Consider the following 21,688-nt stretch of genomic DNA (forward strand, 5'->3'; position numbering starts at 1 on the left):
ACTATCCTCTTCAGGATCTGTCAAGATATACAAACATCATTTGGCGAGGCACTTGAAAAACCTATGTCCTCTTCAGAAGTTCATAAATGTGTCAGGGTAAACAAACTCACACTCCCCAGCACAGCTATGTAAACAAACCCGTCAATGACAGAATCCATTAATGGTTTGGGAGGCAGCTAAGTCATCAAATTGATGTTCACCTGAGCAACTGTATGAACAAATTCTGCACAGCAGAATTTATTAGTGGTTTGGAAAGAAGCCAAAAGTGCAGTATTCTGTCAAACCTTTGAAACAGCTGAACAGATAGCTGGACTGTTCTTTCAAGGATGAATAAAACCTCAGACATCTGTCAATGCTTGAAAACAGCCAAACAATGGCTGAGGTATCATTTAAAGATCTGTGAAAGTCACGCACAGGGTGCAAATAATTAGCTCTGGATCTGACACTCGGCTACACACTCCATGTTGTAGAATGCAGAACAGCACTTTATCCAGTGGATAATCTATTCTAATGTATACTAAGACCTTTCCACTTTTATAACACTGTTATTTCACTTGACAGTTTCCAGTTGTCAGAAATAACAACTTGACAACCATATTATTTTTCCATACACAGCACTGTCATCACTCATTTTAGTAAATAAAGATACAACTCAGGCTGTGGAATTTCATGATGAGGCAGCAGCATTTTTATTCACCTTTTTTAACTCTTCCCACCTCCAAACCATTCTTCACGTCTCCATTTTCCAGATGGGATTTAGGAGAGTTTCCAAATGCAGGTCCCTCCACAAGAATTCTGGAAGTTCTGAAATACTCACTTCTACAATGGCAGTGGCAACTTCTAAATAGCAGCATCTGGGATTCCCACCCCACCCCCATTCCTGTGCCACTGAAAATGGATGGCGACGGAATGGGGGGACGATTTCTTCTTTCATGTGTCACTGGCTCTTTTCTGAAAAATAAGCCCGACTGTTAGTCCCATTCTAGGAATGCCAAATCCAGACCTTGCATTTGAATCCTCCCAAAGGATTCAGATTTCTGTACCTTCTGCAGTACTTAAGTTGTCCAAACCAAAACTATGCACAATTTCTTTTGTGACTGTGACTGAGATGCATTATCCTTTCTTGTCCTCCTCAGCCTATCTGGAGCTTTTACCATGGTCGGGCAATGCTCAAAATACTGCTACACCTACATATTTCTGTTCTCCAGCCACATGGGACTACACTTACTCGGTTCCATTTTTATTATCTGATCATAGCCAATGCGTCTTTACTAATAGTATCGCTTCTTATAAACTCTGGTATCCCCTGCAAATCCATTGTTAGCCCATGTTGTTTCCTTAATTACACCTTCCAAACCCACGATCACTATCATTTGGAAGCAGGTGCATGGGAACACTACCCTTGCCAGTTCCCCTCCAAGCCGTTCAGCATCCTGACTTGGAACTATACTGTCATTCCTCCACTGTCACTGCATCAAATTCCTGTTACTCCCTTCTGAGCAGCACTGTGGGTGTACCTACACCACATGGACTGCAGCGGTTCAAGAAGACGGCTCACTACCACCTTCTCAATTCGGGTTGGACAATAAATGCTGACCTAACCGGCAACTCCCCATCCCATGAATGAAGAAGGAAAAACGTCCGTTACCACCATAACATATCCAGCTTGTATTCCCAAACTCTTCTATTTTTCCATCTTTCTCTCCTTTTTTAACACTCCAGGGAACTCAGAGTGTTTATTGAATGATCTTTGTGAGAATTTTGAGAGTATAATATGCGTATTTATAGATGATGAAAAGTGTGTGGAAAAACAAGTTATCTGGAGAAAATTTCATCTATGGCAGATGGTGTTTAATATTGAGAAATTAAAATAATGCAGACTAATCTAAAAATAGCAAATGTAATTCCAGAATTAAGCATCTATCATTAAATTAGGTGCATCATGAATAAAGATGCGGTTGCAGCAGATGACCAGATATCAAATGTGTCACCAGAGTGATTGGTATAGCGAGCATTCACAAATGAAATATGAAGCTGTAGAAATAAATTCATAGACACTGGTTAATTCAAACTGAGATTTTACATATGCAAATAGAAACAGAGTAACATCTGTGGTTGTGAGTAATACAAGAACAACTTAAAAGTCATTCAAAGGTACAAAGAAATCAAAATAGCTGACAAATTAAGAGTTGCGAAGAAGGATTAGGAAAGATAAACCAGTCCCCATTGAACAAAAGAAGATTAAGGGCATATATGATCCACGTGGTCAGAGTTATGCAGGAAGACCACAAAAAAGTGAATGTTGTTACAATTATTACCAAGTTATCAGATGGTTATGTTTCAGGACTGTGGGCGGAATTTTCCTTTCCCGCTCGCCACAGGAATCGTTGACCTTGGGTTGGATTTTCCAGCCTTGGGGTGAGCCCGGCCAGAATATCCCGCCCTGTGTCTTTAATTTATGATAAAATTTACGGGGTCATGTGACCTGTTCATAAGTTTGCCTGGTGGCAAGTCTCAGTGGTTTAATTGATAAAGGTGATAAGAGGGACAGATTGTTTTTATGGGAAGAAGTGCAAAATGTTTATACTTGAGGACAATAGCAGCAGCCTGTGTGCTATCAGTTGATGGACTGTGAGTCTCCAAAGTCCCTGAAAAATGTTGAGAATGTCAGATCTACCTGGATACAATGCCCATGTGATTCACATTGCCATGGAGATGAGGCTCGAGAGGGGAAGGATCTAAGATATCCCTGAAAACTCACAGAGAAGATTAGTCTGCCAGGTTCCAGCAGAAGGAGAGCAGCTATGGACAAGACACTGTAGTTAACCATGCAGAAATGCACATGTGACTTTCCTCATCTCCAACAAGAGGGAATCTAAATATCTCCCCTTAACATTCAATGGCATTATCATCACTGAATCCCCTATTATCAACATCCTGGAGGTTACCATTGATCAGAGACAGATCAAAACCAGCCATATAAATACAGTAGCTACAAGAGCAGGTCAGAGACTGGGAATCCTTCGGTGAGTAACTCACCTCTTGACTCCCCAAAGTATGCCCTTCACCGACAAGGAACAAGTAAATAGTGTGATGGAATACTCCCCACTTGCATGGATGAGTGTGGCAGAGACAATAGTCAAGAAGCTTGACACCATCCAGGACAAAACAGGCTGCTTGATCAGCAGCTAATCCACCAATCTTTACATTCGCTCTCTCCACCACCGACAGAGTGACAGCACTATGTACCATATACAAGATACACTGCGGCATCTCACCGAGGCGCCTTTGGCAAGGATAGCGGACACATGAAAATACCAGCTCCTGTAAGTTCCCCCTCCAAGCCATACACCATCCTGACCTGGAACTACATCGCCATTCCAAAATGTCCATTGAACTTCAAGTTTCTAGGTGTCCAGATCACCAACAAACTGTACTGGTTCCCCCATGCCAACGCTATAGTTAAGAAAACCCACCAACGCCTCTACTTTCTCAGAAGACTAAGGAAATTTGGCATGTCTGCTATGACTCTTACCAACTTTTACAGATGCACCATAGAAAGCATTCTGTCTGGTTGTATCACAGCTTGGTATGGCCTGCTCTGCCCAAGATGCAAGAGACTACAAAGGGTCGTGAATGAAGCCCAGTCCATCACGCAAACCAGCCTCCCATCCATTGACTCTGTCTACACTTCCTGCTGCCTCGGAAAAGCAGCCAGCATAATCAAGGACCCCATGCACCCTAGATATACTCTCTTCCACCTTCTTCGGGAAAAATGTACAAAAGTCTGAGGTCACGTATCAACTGACTCAAGAACAGCTGCTTCCCTGTTGCCATCAGACTTTTGAATGGACCTACCTCGCACTAAGTTGATCTTTCTCTACACCTTAGCTATGACTGTAACACTACATTCTGCACTCTCTCATTTCCTTCTCAATGAACAGAATGCTTTGTCTGTATAGCACACAAGAAACAATACTTTTCATTGTATACTAATACATGTGACAATAATAAATTAAATCAAATCAAAATTCTGGAACTTGCCTCTCAGCAGCACTCTGTGTAACTATAGCAGATGGACTGCTGTGGTTGCAGAAAATATCCCAACTTACCACTTTCTCAGTATGGGATGAGCAACAAATGCTGGTCTTGCCAACGACACCCAAATCCCACATGTCTAGAGTTCAGTCATAATGGGTTCTATAGCAGGATCAGCTTGAAAAGGACGTGTGCAAGTTGGGGAGGTGTGGCAATATTAAGACTGGAATTTTCCAGCCCTCCCCCACAGCATGTTTTCCCATGGCAGAGTTAGATCGCCGTTGGCTACCAATGGGATCTTCCATTCCCATGATGTGAATGGCAATTTGCATGGCTCATCTGTCCTGCCACCGGGGAACCCAGGTGGGGGTTGAAGTTGGCAGGACCAGTAGATCCCACCAGCAGGAAGGATGAAAAAAATCACACCCAGTGTGATGAGATACCAGTTAGGTTTGGTTAACTGGGAAAATGAGGAAGTTCCTTCTTTAGAAGTGAGGTTGTAGGGACAATGTTAACTCATGGTGAAATGTATTTAACTTTGTTGAAATATATTCAAATTGCTGAACCTACTTAGAATCATAGAATAGAATCATAGATTCCCTACAGTGCAGAAAGAGGCCATTCAGCCCATCGAGCCTGTACCAACAACAATCCCACCCAGACCCCATGCCCATAGCCGCACATATTTACCTTGCTAATCGCCCTGACACTAAGGAGAAATTTAGCATGGCCAGTCAACCTAACCTGCACATCTTTGGACTGTGGGAGGAAACCAGAGCACCCGGAGGAAACCAATGCAGACATGAGGAGAATGTGCAAACTCCACACAGACAGTCATCCGAGGGCAGAATTGAACCTGGGTCCCTGGCTGTGAGGCAGCAGTACTAACTACTGTGACAACGTGCTGTCTTTAAAATAATTTAAAAATACTTAAAAATAATAAATTGACGTTAGATTACTTTTAACCCATGTTAAAATATACTTCACTAACACTGAAACATATTTGGCTTGGGCGGCACGGTGGCACAGTGGTTAGCACCGCTGCCTCACAGCACCAGGGACCCGGGTTCGATTCTGGCCTTGGGTCACGTCTGTGCGGAGTTTGCACATTCTCCCCGTGTCTGCGTGGGTTTCCTCCGGGTGCTCCACTTGCTTCCCACAGTCCAAAGATGTGCGGGTTAGGTTGATTGGCCATGCTAAATTGACCCTAGTGTCAGGGGGATTAGCAGGGTAAATGTGCAGGATTACGGGAATAGGGCCTGAGTGGGATTGTGGTCGGTACAGACTCGATAGGCCAAATGACTTCCTTCTGCATTGTAGGGATTCTATGTGCAAACTGAAACAAATTCAGCCCACGTCGAACCCGTGTTAAAATATATTCTGCTTATTAAATTGATATTCAACTACATGCAACTCATGTTAAATATATTTCGAACCTATTGATTCCATGTAAAAATATGTTCAAAAATAGTTCAGTTGAACACTTGTTAAATTCATGTTGAAATAAGCCCTCATTAAATAGTGGATAGAGAAATGTCACAAAAAGCATTAAGCATTGATACACTAATATCAGCAATAACAATTTCCAATTATTGGAATAAGGGATAGCCAATTGGTTATTAACTGCTATCTCGCTAGTTTTCCCTCTGTAAAATTATACAAGCCTTACTGAGAAAGTTGCATTCATGCAACATTAAAAGGCCTGTGTGATTTTTCATCATCAAACACTTGTCAAGTGTTGGTATGAATAATATAGCATTCCCAGTATCAGCTGCTACCATAACTCCTGCTATCGTGTTGGCCTTAATTACTTGATGCAGAAACCTCGTGGACAACTATTACCAAAGCCAGCACTGAAAACAAAGGTTTAAATTTCAGGATCAAACATTGCGAAAAGAATTGCTAGATTTTGACGTATTACCTGTTAATATCACATCACATTGTCCATGGAGAAAACATAAAAACACATGCCCTTGTCATGTGACTATCTCTATATTTATTTCATTCTTTGTTTCTTTCTTTGCCATACTGTGTGATACGCACTCTTTCTATCTTGCTTTTCCTTTCTGCATGCTATCAATGTGCACCTCACTTGCAGGCATTTCCTCACTATTCATCGTCTAGAAATTGATATTGACGTTCATAGGTCAATGCTTGTGTATTCCTACAATGTTCCTTTCGCTTCACTTTTAACAGAATCCATTTAAAACAATATGACTATTGCTCACTTGAATTACCACACAGGGGATATCATAAAAATGTTATCAATAGTAATTTACATGAGAACTAGGGGCAGGAGTAGGCAATTAAGTCCCTCAAGTATATTCCACTATTTAATACGATCATGGCTGATCTCATCTCTGCCTCAACTCCACTCACCTGCCTGTTCACCATAGCCCCTCAAATCAGAGGGGGTTGGAGGGGTAGCGTTGTGGGGTTGTGTGACTGGCCAGCAATCGGGAGGCCGGTAGTGCGGTGCTACTGCGCATGCGCCGATATCCGGTGTGACAGATCGGCGCATGCGCAGTGGCCCACTCAGCGCTATGCTGCCGGCCTCTCCAGCGGGAATAGGCTCTGCCCACTGATTTTTATCGTGATTCACGCTGAGGCACTCTGCAGTGCACAGAGTGTGGGAGATTCATTTTGAAAATCCCGCTGAAAAAACCACTGGGATTTACTCCAGTTTTTACGCAAATTCGGCACTTATTTTGGTAGAACCCTGGCCATAATTTCTCCACATCTCTGCTTTAAATCTGCCACCCCTTATCATAAACCTATGACCTCTTGTTCTAGATTGCCCTACAAGAGGAAACATTCTCTCCACTTCTACTTTGTCAATCTCCTTAACATCTTGTACACCTCAATTACATCTCCTCTCATTCTTCTAAAGTCCAGGGAGTATAGGCCGAAGCAGCCCAATCTCTCATCGCAAGGCAAACCCCTCATAGAAACATAGAAACTAGAAGCAGGAGTAGGCCATTTGGTCCTTTGAGCCTGCTCTGCCATTCATTTTGATCATGGCTGATCATCAAAATCAATCTCCTGATCCCACCTATTCCCCATATTCTTTGATCCCTTTAGCCCCACGAGCTATATCTAATTTCTTCTTGAACTCATGCAACATTTAGGCCTCAACTACTTTCTGTGGCAGTGACTTCCACACATTCACCATTCTCTGGGTGAAGAAATTTCTCCTCACCTCAGTCCTAAATGGTTTACTCCTCATTATCAAACAATGACAGTTTTGAACTCCCCCATTATCGGGAACATTCTTTCTGAATCTAGCCTGTCTAATCTCGTTAGATTTTATAAGCTTCTATGAGATCCCCTCTCACTCTTCCAAACTCCAATGAATACAATCCTAACCAACCTAGTGTCTCCTCATATGACAGACCTGCCATCCCAGGAATCAGCCTGGTAAACCTTTGCTGCACTCCCTCTATAGCAAGGACATCCTTCCTCAGATAATGACACCAAAACTGCACACAATACTCCAAGTGTGGCCTCACCAATGCCCTATACAATTGTAGCAAAACATCCCAATTCCTATACTTAAATCCTCTCACTATGACGGCCAATATAAGGCATCATAGCAAGTGATTTGGACAGGGTGAGTGAGTGGACATATAAATGGCAGATGCAATATAATGTGGATAAATGTGAGGTTATCCACTTCGGTATCAAAAAGTCTAAATATTTTACCTCATTCACTTAACTTATCCATACGTATTTGTAAATTTCTTATTTCACTTTCGCAACTTACTATCCCATTTTTGCAATCAATCTAGTGAACCTCCTCTGAACTGCCTCCAATGCAACTACATCCCTCCTCAAGTAAAGGGAGCAAAACTGTGAACAATGTTCTAAGTGCTGTCTCACTAATGCTTTGTACAGTAGCAGCAACACTTCACTACTTTTATATTCTATTCCTTTCGAAATAATTACCAAGATTCCACTTGCCCTCCTTATTACCTGCTGTACCTGCATGCTACTTTTCTGCGATTCATGCACGAGGACACCCAGATCCCTCTGCACTGAATCACTCCAAAGTTTCTCTCCATTTGGATAATAATTAGCCTTTGTATTTTTCCTACCAAAACAGATAACCTCACACTTGTCCACATTAAACTCCATCTGCCAGATTTTGCCCCATTCACTGAAGGTTTCCATATTCATTTGTAAACTTCTTATTTGATTTTCACAACTTAATATCCCACCAGTTTTAGCATCATCTGCAAATTTGGCTATGGTACCTACTTTCTTGTATTCAAGTCATTTATATAGATTGTGAATAGTTGGTGTGCGAGGGTTGGACCCTGCTGAGCCCCACTAGTTACATCCTGCCAACCAGAAAAAGACCCATTTATCCCGACTCTCTGGTTTCTGTTGGTTAGCCAATTCTCTATGCAAGCTTTTAATTTACCCCTAAGCCCTTGCAATCTTATCTTGCATGTTAACCTTTTGTGTGGCACCTTATAAAATACTTTCTGGAAGTCCAGATATACTACATCTGCAAGATCCCCATTATCCGCCTTGCTTGTTACATCTTCGAAGAAGTCTAGCAAATTAGTCAAACATGATATGCGCTTCATAAAACCATTCTGACTCTGATGGATTGCATTCTGACTTTCCAAATGTCCTGTTATTACTTCCTTGATAATGGATTCCCAAAGACAGATGTTAAACTAATTGGCCTGTAGTTTCCTACATTTTGCCTCCCTTCCTTTTTGAATAGGGCATTATATCAGCATTTTTCCAATCCACTGGAACCTTTCCCACATCCAGGGAATTTTGAAATATTGTAACCAATGGATCCATTATCTCCCACGCCAATTCCTTTAAAATCCAAGGATGTAAGCCAACCGGCCCTGGGGACTAGCCTGCCTTAAATTCCAATATTTTGCTCAGTATCTTTTCCCTAGTGATGATGACAGTTCTATGTTCCTCCCTTTCTATAACCTCTGCATTTTCTGTTACCATTGGGATGGTACTCGTGTCCTCCACTGTCTCAGCCATTTCTTTGTTCCCCACTATTAACACCCCAGTCTCATTTTCCAAGGGACCAACACTCACTTTAAATAGTCTCTCCCTCTTTATATACTGATAGAAGCTTTTGCTGTCAGAGTTTTCTTTCATAATTTACCTTGACTCTTCCTATTACTTTTTTAGTGACTATTTGTTGATCTTTATAAGCTTCCCAATCTTCCAGTCTGCCACTGGCCTTTCCAGTAAGGTAAGCTCAGTTTTTGTCTTTGTTATCCTTAACTTCCTTGCTTAGCCATGGAAGTCATTCCCCCTCTTCCCACCTTTCCTCTTTTCTTGGAGGAGTAAGCTTCTCTCTTTCTTTCTAAATGACTGCACTCTTTCCTCTCAATCTCATGTAAACCTGGAGCCTGACACTACTTCAAATCTTGGTTCAGGGAGAGATAATGAAATTGCATTTATATAGCACTTTATCACGTGCCCAAATGTCTGATGAAAAGCACTTTGTAAACAAATAAATAGCTTCTTAAGTGAAGTTGCTGCTGTTATGTAGACAGACACAATAAACAATTTAGGGTTTTACTGATCTCTTGAATGACTGACCAGCTGCCGTTCAACAACAAGGATGCCCTGAGGTTTTGAGGCCCCATCAGCCTCTCAGGTGAGCTGTGGGCTGTCAAAGAAACTTTCTGATGCAGCTCACTGGATTAAGGGTTCAGGAGTGGGCCGGGCCAACTGCCATGATGCTAAGTTGCAGTCAAGGAGTGGGTGGATGGATTTGGGTGGCGCCTATGCAGAGGGCAGGTGAGTTTTGTCGGCCCCTTAATAGCGCTCATGTTCATCCAAAGTCCACAACACTTACCTTTGGCAGAGCTCTTTGGTTCCATCACCCATGGACCTGATTACAGCCTGCAGTGTGCAGTTGTCAGGCCTCATAAATAGTGTGTACTGGCTCCACTTGAAATAACTCCAAAGACAAAACTTATCCTTTTGTTGGCAGCCTATAAAAGACTGTTTAGACGACAGCAAGACCAAGAGAACTTTAGCATGCCAGGCATTGACCACTTTTCAAGATGGGTCCTTCAGCAGACTTTAGGCTCCTCAGTAGCATATTAAAGGGCTGCCCTTTTAAGGTGGTCGCCAGTAATGCTTGAACATCGCTGAAGCCAATATGATATTTGACATAATTCAGGTGCCTTTGGGGTGTGGAACTTAGCCCCAGAAAATTGGATCCTTTTGCTCCAGTTTTACATTTGAAAACAAGGTTCCATTTCTCTCCCTATGATTATTGTTCCTGCTCCAGGATTTGAGTATATGATCTGGAGTTAGACTCAATGTAGTACCAAGAGAGTGCTGTACAAATGGAGATGCCCTTCTTTAATAAGATGTTAAACAAAATACCTACTTTCTCATTTAGGTGGATGCAAAAGATCCCCTGGTACTCATTAAAAAAAAGCATGGAAGTTCCTTTCTGTCCGATTCATCAATTCTCTCTGATTGCGTGTCAAATATAATTTACCATGTTGAATATGCAGTGCTTTGGGACATCCTGAGGGCACGATAAGCCATTACGGAACAAAGCCTCCTCCTCTGTAAATGAATGGCTGGCCCTGCATATTCCTTTGTTTAAAGCTAAGCAAAGCAAACTTAGCCACTGCCTAGTACAGACTTAATATTGTATAGAAAAGAACAGGAATTTGCATCTCCTGTTGTAACCTGTCACCAGCGTTGTGGCTGCTGACAAGTCTGGTTCCAGTGTTAATGTTGCTGAGTGCATTACATTCTGTTGCACCTAATTAAGAAACAAACTCAGCTCCAGGAAATTGTTCATGATTGGTGTTGTCTCGTGGGCTGAACAATGAAGTCCACAATACAAAGTGTGCATTGTGAATGGTTTGGGGATGTGGGAATAATGGAAATTTATTGAGGAAACTGCAAATTCAAATATCACTCAACAAGTCAGTCATTTAGTTAACCACTGAAGTGTTAGTCAGATGCACTGAACAAGCAATTTCATTTCAAATTAATTACTGAAATTTCAAAACTTTATTCAAAAGTGGCTCAACGCTAATTTTAATAAATTTAAGTTTGTAATAAAATTAAGTAAATTTCCATTTTATTTTGTAACTATCCCACTCTGAGTTTCTTTGTAAAAACTTACCAAGGTAAAATTGCTATTCTCAGAATAAAATAGTAACAATCAATGAATTAAAAGAAACACAATTAGCTATCATTGTTGGCCATATTATTTGCCAACTATTTTAGCAGAGGCATTAACCAACTTAAAATAAAACAGGTTAATGACTGCATTAAAACAGCAGATAAAGAAAACCCTTCTCCTGCTAACATCAGCAACAGTCGCGTCTAATTTCAAATATTTAACATGGGTATGCAACATACATTGTGTAAATATTAAGTTCTTTATCTGTATTTTGAATTGTTGATTACTGTTGCATCAGTAGTAGTTATACATAAACTTGATCCACATATAATCACACTACCGTTGTAATTAAAATTTACTATTCTGTTTAAAGGGACTGGAATGGAAATGACTAACTTTCCACTGCGACTTTAGTAGTAGCTACAATATCAATACGGGAACTTCCTGCTATTCAATACATTTGAATGGGGAGTCAGATGATGAGATGTCATTTCTGTGCAGCTTAGAGCAGCGACGCATCTCAGATAGCAACTTCTGGATTTTTGTATTTAGCTGTGCTCACCAAAAATTGCTGTCTGATTTGTACATAAATGATGATAAGTGCTGTTAACCTTACCATTACTTTCATAGCAGAATCCAAAATCACATAAAAATTTGTTGGTTAACAATCCTAAAAATGCAAATAGAGATCTTTCAACACTCACATAAAAATTGTTTATTTTCCCTCAATTTGCTTTTAGAATTGCTGAGTGCTATTACTTGAGGAAAACATGCTTCTCAAAAGAATGTACAACAAGTTCTATTCATACATTGTCCATGTCTAAAGTATACATTACTAAATAAGGGCTAAATATGTAACTCGGGAAACAAGCCTTTTGAATGGCAGTTGAGTGTCAACAAAGGTCCCCACGAATGTCAAATGCTCTAATCCATCACATCTGAATTCAGTTGAATAGATTGAATAGATGGTGATTCAGTCTCATCTGATTTTTCAGCAGAAACTAAACTCTTTTCTTCTGTCAACTGCGAATGTCAGAAGGTCCTGGCATTGAGAAGGGAGCAAAATTGTTAACTGTTTCACTGAGCACTTAAAATGAACAGAACTGTTTTGTCTATGACGAACAACAGTACAGTGTCCTTTTTTTATTTTGTCTTGTGCTCAGCAGATTACTTTGTCTGATTCATTGAATGAATACAAATGGAACTATCAAAAAAAAATGTTTTGGATTGGGAGAGTGAGGATTTTAGTAAAATAAGACAGGACCTGGCCAAGGTAGACTGGGAACAGTTATTTGTAGGGAAATCTACAGAAGAGTAGTGGGGGTGAGGGGGTGGGGGGGAGGGGTGGATTCAAAAAGGAAATGGGGAGGTACAGGCCCATCACATTCCCCCCTAGGGTGATAGGAAGAATTAACAAACACAGAGAACCATGGATGGCCAGAGATATTCAGGATATGATGAGAAAGAAAAGAGAGGCTTTTAGCAAGTATAAGGGGAGCAAATCAGCGGAGGCATTAGTGGAAGACAAAAAGTGCAGGGTGGAGCTTAAGAAGGCAATTAGGAGATCAAAGAGGTGATATGAGAAAGCTCTGGCTGGTAAAAGTAGGGAAAATCCCAAGATATTCTATAAGTGTATCAATGAGAAGAGGATAACCAGAGAAAGTGTAGGGCGCATTAGGGACCAAGGGGACAATCTATGTGTGGAGCTCGAGGACATCGGTAGAGTGCTGAACAAATACTTCATATCTGTCTTCTATCTCAAGAGAATGAGGATGAAGGTAGGAACTCAGGAAGAGAGACTGCGAAGTTCGTGAGCAAATTGGCATAGAGAAGGACAGGGTATTGGAGGCGTTGGCAGGCTTAAAAGTGAACAAATCCCCATGGCCAGGTGAATTGTGTTCTAGGCTGCTGTGGGAGGCAAGGGAGGAGGTTGCAGGGGCTCTGACCAAAACTTTTAATTCCTCTCTGGCCACGGTGGAGGTGCCAGGGGATTGGAGAACAGCTAATGTGGTTCTGCTATTTAAGAAGGGTTGTTAAGATCAGCTAGGGAACTGCAGACCAGTGAGACCAGTGGTAGGGAAACTATTGGAGAAAATTCTGAAGGAGAGAATCCATCTCCACTTGGACTGGGACTGGCGAGGTTTGATCAGGAATAGTGAGCATGGCTTTGTAAAAAGGATGTCATGCCTAGCAAATTTGATTGAATTGTTTTTGCGGAGGTGACCAGGTGTACAGGTGAGGGTCGTGCAGTTGATGTAGTCTATGCAGATTTCAGCAAACCTTTGAAAAGGTCCCACATAGCAGACTTATAAAGAAGGCAAATGCACATGGGATGCAAGGTAATTTGAGGAGGTGGATTCAAAATTGGCTCAGTTGTGGAATACAGAAGGTGATGACAGGAGGCTGCTTTAGTGATTGGAAGCCAGCGTCCAGTGGCGTATCAAAGGGATCTGTGCTGGGTCATGCTACACAAGCAAAGTGGCCTTTCTTTACACTGACACTAAAGTTCTGGTCTAAATATGGAGTCATGATTCAACTTGATTTCTGTGGAGGAGTGATAGTCCCTCAAGGATGGAACCCCATTGAGTTTGCTTCTGAGCCATGCCACACTCCGATTTCAGATTAATACCCCAAAAACCAGCAAAACCACATCACACTGATCGTCCCACTGTGAGATATTCCACAGTTCCTGTGAAATTAGAAATACATTTTGAATGACTTTCACAGGAATTCTACAATCACAAAAAAGAAAGATAGCATATAAGAAGTATCTCCTGTAGTTTAGCGAGGGGACTACACTTTTGTAGCACAGGATTACCACACGGTGGCACTGGCATTTTCTGGGAATAAGAATTTAACATCAATATTGTTACGTCCTGTATTACTTTGGTTAACATGTAATTAAATTTTGGCTTCACATTTTCCTAACAAAAACAAAAGGTTCACAGCTAATTATCTAAAATAAGCATTTACACGTTCTTAGTTGAAAAACTGGAATGGTAACTTTATGAATTTACACTGCCAGTTTGGATCTTTGCCCGTTGAGGGTAGATATCACAAATTCGTCGATGCAGTACCCGTGATTTTGCATTCTAATGGCCAGCGGATGTGGGGAGTAACAACTGAATGTCTGGTGCGAGTTTTAAGTGGACATACACAAGCACGAGTTCATAAAATCATAAAATGTTTTTCAAACTGGAAGCCTGTGACCAGCGGTGTGCCTCAGAGATCGGTGCTGGGTCCACTGTTATTTGTCATTTATATTAATGGTTTGGATGAGAATATAGGAGGCATGGTTAGCAAGTTTGCAGATGATACCGAGATTGGTGGCATAGTGGACAGTGAAGAAGGTTATCTAGGATTATCTAGGATAGGGCCTGTTCCTGTGCTGTAATTTTCTTTGTTCTTTGCAATGGGATCTTGATCAATTGGGCCAGTGGGCTGATGAATGGCAGATGGAGTTTAATTTAGATAAACGCAAGGTGATGCATTTTGGTGGATCGAACCAGGTCAGGACTTACTCAGTTCATGGTAAGGCATTGGGGATAGAGGGATATGGGCCAAATGCAGGCAATTGGGACTAGCTCAGTGGTTAAAAAAAAGGGGCGGCATGGACAAATTGGAGCAAAGGGCCTGTTTCCATGCTGTAAACCTCTACGACTCTAAGTACATTGCATCATCAATTGGTAGTATATCTATAATAGTATTTAGTATCAGACTGTAGCTATGTTAGAATGGGAACAGAAAAGCAGGGCAGGTGATGGCAGAGCACATTGACATATCAGCGCATTGATACAGAGGACTACAAACTGAACAAAGGGATATTCAGCTGAAATCATTGATTTGTTAGCAGATGGATGTAGAGCAGAAGATGGGGCCTTGTTCACCCTCTAAAGTCAGCTTGTGGATGAACTTCAAAAGTAATCCATTGGTTAAAACATCCTGCAGCCTTGATCAAGTGTAAATGTTTCTTCCTCTCTGTCAAATAATAGTGAATTAAACAGGACTAAAAAGTCTGAGGTGCTCCCACCAATGATGAAGTCGGCAATTTAACCCATTAAGGGGTCGAATGAACACAATTTTACACAGCCCGTCTGCTTTTACGTTTTGCAGGCAGGCCAATTGGCCAGGCAGCCTTTACATTTTCACACTATTTGGGCTGAAATAAAATTCAAAAATGTGTCTGGGGACTGAGGTTTTTGTTTGAACGTGTTGCCTCGACACTCTTCGCTTAGTTTTTCCATCATAATTTATCTTTTGCAGGCCTGCAGCTCCCTGAGACTCCGCAGTGGCTGTTCCCCTGAGGGAACACATTAGAAACCCTGCCTCTTCTCAGCGCTCACCTTCTTCCCACCCTCCCTGATCGTGCTGAGCCTATCATCAGCGCACGTCTCACTCTGGCTGGCGGTTACCCCCACGACTCTGTAACCCCCACGACTTGTCTGGGCTTGCAAAATCTCACTAACTGTCCTGGCTGGAGACAATACACATCTCTTTAACCTGTGCTTAACCCTCTCTCCACTCACATTGTCTGTACCTTTAAGACTTGATTACCTGTAAAGACTCGCATTCCAACCATTACCCTGTAAATTGAGTTTGTGCCTGTATATGCCCTGTTTGTGAACACAAGTCCTCACTCACCTGAAGAAGGTGCGACACTCCAAAAGCTTGTGCTACCAAATAAACCTGTTAGACTTGTACCTGGTGTTGTGAGACTTCTTACATGCCCACCCCAGTTCAACACCAGCATCGCCACATCATGGCGGTTAATTGTGTTGCTGGGTCAACCACGGCCGGAAGCGCATTTTGCGCCCACTTCCAGGCCAGCCGAGTGCGTGTGCCTGACAGATAGAAAATTCAGACCTTTGTCTGAAATTGCAACCAATGCCAAATTCAATACTATTTTGAGCTTAATGCCCGACCTCATTTTCGGACAAGAGTAACAGGCGAACTTTTATCACCTATTTCTGGATTAGATTTAAAATCAAATTTCAAAAGTCAAAGATAACACTCCAATCCCCCAGATAAAGCCCAGACTACTAGTAATCTATTAACATCAAAATTCTGGGGACATTTATCTGATACTTGGAAATGTGATGAACTAAAAAAAGAACCGCACAGTCAATCATTCTTGCTGGATTTTCTGACGTCTAGTTAGAATTCGACAAGCAATTTCTAATCCACGCACTGTTTTCACCAAGAAGCAATGAAGCTCAGGCTATACATATTCTTCTCCCACAAGCATTTATGAGAATATTACAAAGGTTAATATTTATTTTTCCATTCTATCAGGACATCAATATAACTTGACTTCTTAATTGATTCATCATTTTGGTAATTTCCTGGATTCATCAAGGTCAAAGATAAAAGGTGCTGGGGGAGAAAACAGATCATTCAATTAATGCACCCGAGTGTCAGTATCAATCATCATCAGATCTGATATAGAATGATCTAAAGTAGGCAAACCACCATCTGCACCGTTCCCACAATGCACATTGAAGGTACATTTACCAATCCTATACTAGCAGCATTCAAAAGCTGGGCAGAACAGAGATTCAGCACTATAGTGAATCCAGCCAGGATCCTCCCCAAACACAGCACTCCACTGGGAGGGTACAATCAGTGAATGTCAATTTAAATTCCACCTCCTACACCGTCCCATTTCAATTTCCCAAAAAAATCACGCTGATGGTTCTGCAAGTAAGTGAAATTATCTGAAATTCAGGCTGTGGGTATAAATGTGTCAGTGCAGGTGGCATGGTAGCACAGTGGTTAGCACTGCTGCCTCACAGCTCCAGGGACCCAGGTTTGATTCCTGGCTTGGATAACTGTCTGTGTGGAGTCTGCATGTTCTCCCCATGTCTGCGTGGGTTTCCTCCGGGTGCTCCAGTTTCCTCCCACAAGTCTGAAAGATGTGCTGGTTAGGTGCATTGGCCATGCTAAGTTCTCCCTCAGTGTACCCGAACAGGCGCCGGAGTGTGACGACTTGGGGATTTTCACAGTAACTTCATGGCACTAATAAATAAACTTTAAAACTTTAAACTTTAAACTAAATCCACTAGCTCCTGGTTTGAGCTTATTGGGTGGTAGGTTCAAACCCAAGTCCAAAGATGGAAAGGACAACATGTTGTGCCAACTCACTACATTACTCAGCACCATTTGGAAATATCTTGCATTTGGGGTTCGCCTTTTGTTACTGCCCGGACAACATGATCACTTCATTAGATTCCACAGAGTGCTTCAAGTTGTTAATGGGTAGCTACAACTTTTAAATAAGTCCAGCCTAGATATAACTAAACAGCCTACCTTTGAAAGACCTCCTACTTCCAAGTAGAAACAGATGATGAATACATTCCAGGTGACCCACAGTGCCGTCCAGACAGCATACTAGGGGGAAGAAAAGCACAGGTTTGAGGTGATGTTCACACACAAATTTATGAATGAACGTCGCTGAATGAACTGCTCAGCTGCATTTAAAGACGTTAAAATAGTGATTATTCAGCTGCACGCAGATGCTTAACTATCCTACACTATCTGAAAGATATCAAGATAATTGCAGTGTTAGTACTGCAACATTAAATTGGGTTTAAGTCAATACTGATATTGATCTGCCAGAATAGCAACATGGCTGAAAATTCATTTCAAAATACTGTAAAACTATTATGGAAAACATCACTCTCAACCATTATTAGAGCAATGTCTGCATTTTTATACTTTCATCAATCAAAGGCAGCCAAAAATAGATTTTAATTCCAAATACTCATAACATCATCCAATGATTTACAACTATGTTGCTATCTCGCTTCAAGATGATAGATGGGACACTAATTACGAGTATAAATACTGTTGCATTCTCTCTCTGTTGCAGTTTGTGCACTTTCTTTACACTTTTTCATTGTATCAGAAAGCCTGTACAAATATCATGAAGTGAAACTAATTATATTGGATGGAAATCATGATCTAGTATTGTTTTGGTCCACTATATGGTTATTTTGACAAAAGACGACAGGATAAAATGCAGTAGAAAGGAAATTGATTTGAGCATTCATAATGGTATAAAAGCATTGTCAATTATAATCTCTACCCATATGACTGTAATATGCTCTTTAGTTTATTTTGGAATTGATGCTACAAAGCATTGCACGATCTCAAGGATAGTATTATTACAGCTGGCATTAAAGTTTTGTGTTGATGTTAAGAACTGCATCAAATGCATCTATGTTTTTTCAATCTCAGCTCAATATGCAAAAAGTAATAAGAAAATCAATGCAATTTTTTTGCAGACGCAGTTGGTACTGATTGTTAAACAAAGTGGTTTGAAATACTTTCAAAAAAGGACAACTCTGGTGTGTGTGGGTTGTGGTAGGAGCTAGGTTAACGCATTTAAATAACATCTTTCACATTGTCACGGTAACCCAAGCATTTTGCAACAAATTAATGACTTTTGAAATGTAGTTGCTGATTTGTTTTTGGATTATGGAGGTACAAGTTCATTGCAAGATCCCATAAAAGCAGTGTGACAGAGGTCTAGTTATTATGCTTTAGTGATTTTAGTTGATGAATATTGTTGACCAGAACATTGGGGAAACTCCCTTCTCTTAAAGCCCCCAGACGGGAACCAGATGAAGAACTCTTGGTGCCAGGCACACCTGGAAGTGCTCTGAACTGCCACACAACGCTCCTCCAATCCTCTGCAACTCCGACATATAAGTTGGAATTTTCCGGTCCCGCCAGCATCAGGCATTGTTGTGGGTGGGACGGGAAAATTTGGAGAGCAGCTGATTTTCAAAATGTTCCCGTCTCGCTGTTACAATCCCAGTTGCTGTTCCGACTGGACTAGGAATCTCCGACAATGGAACATTGGCTCAAAAGACCGTAACTTACTTTTTTTAGAAAAACTTGAATGAACAGAGTCACAGGGCTGCCAATTAGCTTTTTAACAACGGAAAAAAACCATTCATTAGGTGTGAAGTTTGACTATAATACAATACTCCTTCACCCCACCTATACCTTCATGAAGCAAAAGAAGCTCAGACTTATAGCAGAGTTTATTAAGATCCTGGGTGGGATTTTCCGGCCGTGTTCGCCCCTAAACCAGAAAATCCCACCCGAGGTCATTGGACCTTTGCATGGTCCACCCGCCCCCTCCCTCCCACAATTCCCGTGGCGGGCAGTATGGGAAAATTCTGCCTCTATGTTTTAATGCAATGAAATGATTTGTCCTGTATATTTAGCAAGGTAATTCACCTGTATGTTGTTCTATGGGTATCAATCTTAATTCATCATGTCATGATGGTACTTTAAAGAAGTTAAAAAGGCTTCCCAGTTGCAACATGACAGTTTTTGTGGATTGAACTATTTTATCTCTCAAGAGGACATGAGTACTTTATCTAATATTGAATGACTATGGTCTCAGTCAGGAGTCAAATAAAATTCCATCGACACTTTCAATATAAAAATGCAAATTTGCCTTGTCACATCTAAAGGTTTTGGCTACTTAAAACACAGGTGGGAGAAGACTTCAGACTGGTCATTAAATCACCACAATCCCTCATTTGAGACCATGATGCAACACTGATGTGTCATGATATAGCCACCATCTTGGTTCCCTGCTAAAGATATACAGTAAGAAGTCTAACAACATCAGGTTAAAGTCCAACAGGTTTATTTATAAATAAACCTGTTGGACTTTAACCTGGTGTTGTTAGACTACTTACTGTGTGTACCCCAGTCCAACGCCGGCATCTCCACATCAAAGATATAGCATTCAAACTATGAGAAATAATTACTATTTACCTTCAATTGAGGTAATTCTCCCAGCCCACTGCACTGTTCTAGCAGCGCAACGGGCCGAGAGTCATCAGCGGAGGTCATTTAGCGGGCTCCCCGCTGGGCATGACAGCCTCTGCGCGTCTCCGGGGTAATGTTTGTTAGAGTAATCAGCTCCATGCCAGAAATCGGCGTGGAGCTGATTTCCATATTTAAATCGGCATTTAAATATCATCAGCAGGTCCGGGTTTGAAATCACCGTACCCCTTTCATCTCCCCCCCTCCCCACACTAGGAGTGGTTCACTCCAACGGGGTTTACCACTGCTCCCCAGGGAACAGGCGGCCAACCTCACTGGAGGAAACAAAAGCCATGGATGCCCCCAGGAGGTCAGGAGTTAGGGGATTGCCTCCTGGTCATTGCCAGCCTGGCATTGCCAGCGTGGCCCCGTGGCAATGCCCAAGGGCACCTTGGCACAGCCCACTGGGTATTGGGCAAAGCCAAGGGGCAGGGCCATTTGGCATGGGGCCTGGAGGGGGGGATCGCCAGGAGTGGGGGGTTCCCGCTGCCAATCTGCAAAAGGATCGTGAGCAGCAGGAGGGAAGGGTGTGATTGGGGCTGGCCATCCAGGCCGGGGGGGGGGGGGGGTCGGGATTGCCAGGAGGGCGGGGAGATTGGGGCAGGCCAGGGGGACATCGGTGCTGGCCTGGAGAGATCTGAGAAGCCAGTAATCGGAGGGTATGGGTGTCTGAAGGGCAGCAATGGGGAGTCGCAGGGCTGGCCAGTGATCGGGCTGGCTAGCGATCGGGAGGCCAGCAGTGCGGAGCCACTGTGCATGCGCCGATCTCCGCTCTGACAGATCAGCGCATGTACAGTGGCCTGCTCAGCGCTATGCTGCCAGCCTCTCCAGCGGAACTAGGCCTCACCCCTGATTTTCAGTGTGAATCTCTGCAGTGCTCAGAGTGTGGGGGGATTCATTTTGAAAATTCCACTAAAGAACCAGTGGGAGTTACTCCAGTTTTAACGCAAATTTGGCACTTAAATTTTTTTTTGGGAGAATCGCCCCCATCTAGTTTTTGTGTGTGGTAGTGTAGGTGAGTGACACATCATGTTTTTGTTAACCTCTGGGGTAAGTACATGAGAAATAAACTAATCATCCTCCTTTTTAAAATACTAAAGCTTGCTGCTGTGTTATTTTAAGTGATTCAATTATCCCAAGAGCAAGAAAATACAAACACACCCACGTACATATATTTTATCACAGGCAATAAAACACAGCAACTTAAAATTGTCTGCGCCACTCAGTACTATCATTAGCCAAAATGTTATGTGATTTCAAGAAGAAATTAGATTTAACTCTTGAGGCTAAAGGGAACAAGGGATATGGGGAGAAGGCAAGATCAGGATATTGAATCTGATGATCAGCCATGATCAAAATGAATGGCGAACAGGCTCAAAGGGCTGAATGGCCTACTCCTGCTTCGATTTTCTATGTTTCTATATGACTACCACAATATTTTCCGAACTGGTTATTATAGAAAAATATGTTGTGGATTTGTATAATTCTCTAATCTTATTTAACACTTCTTAACGTTAATAATTTCCAACTCAGTTTAGCATTTGTTCGGTTCAGCCACTGAATTAGAAAATTGTTGGTTCAAGACTCACTGTGGAACTGAGCACAAAATCTAAGCTAGCATTGGATTGTGAGAGGGTGCCATTCCTTCAGATTCAATGT

General features: G+C 41.9%; 1 protein-coding gene across 1 annotated transcript in view; it reads right to left on the minus strand.

Moving 5' to 3' along the window:
• LOC144508310 (sodium/potassium-transporting ATPase subunit beta-1-interacting protein 3-like) overlaps nt 1-21,688 on the minus strand; it is a 191,173-nt gene that overhangs the window by 88,249 nt on the left and 81,236 nt on the right. The window contains exon 3 of the mRNA XM_078236135.1: nt 17,489-17,569. Within this exon, the coding sequence (XP_078092261.1) occupies nt 17,489-17,569 (81 nt within the window). The remainder of the gene's footprint in view (nt 1-17,488; nt 17,570-21,688) is intronic.

The sequence above is a fragment of the Mustelus asterias genome, chromosome 20, assembly GCF_964213995.1.
Source record: "Mustelus asterias chromosome 20, sMusAst1.hap1.1, whole genome shotgun sequence".
Classification (NCBI taxonomy): domain Eukaryota; kingdom Metazoa; phylum Chordata; class Chondrichthyes; order Carcharhiniformes; family Triakidae; genus Mustelus; species Mustelus asterias.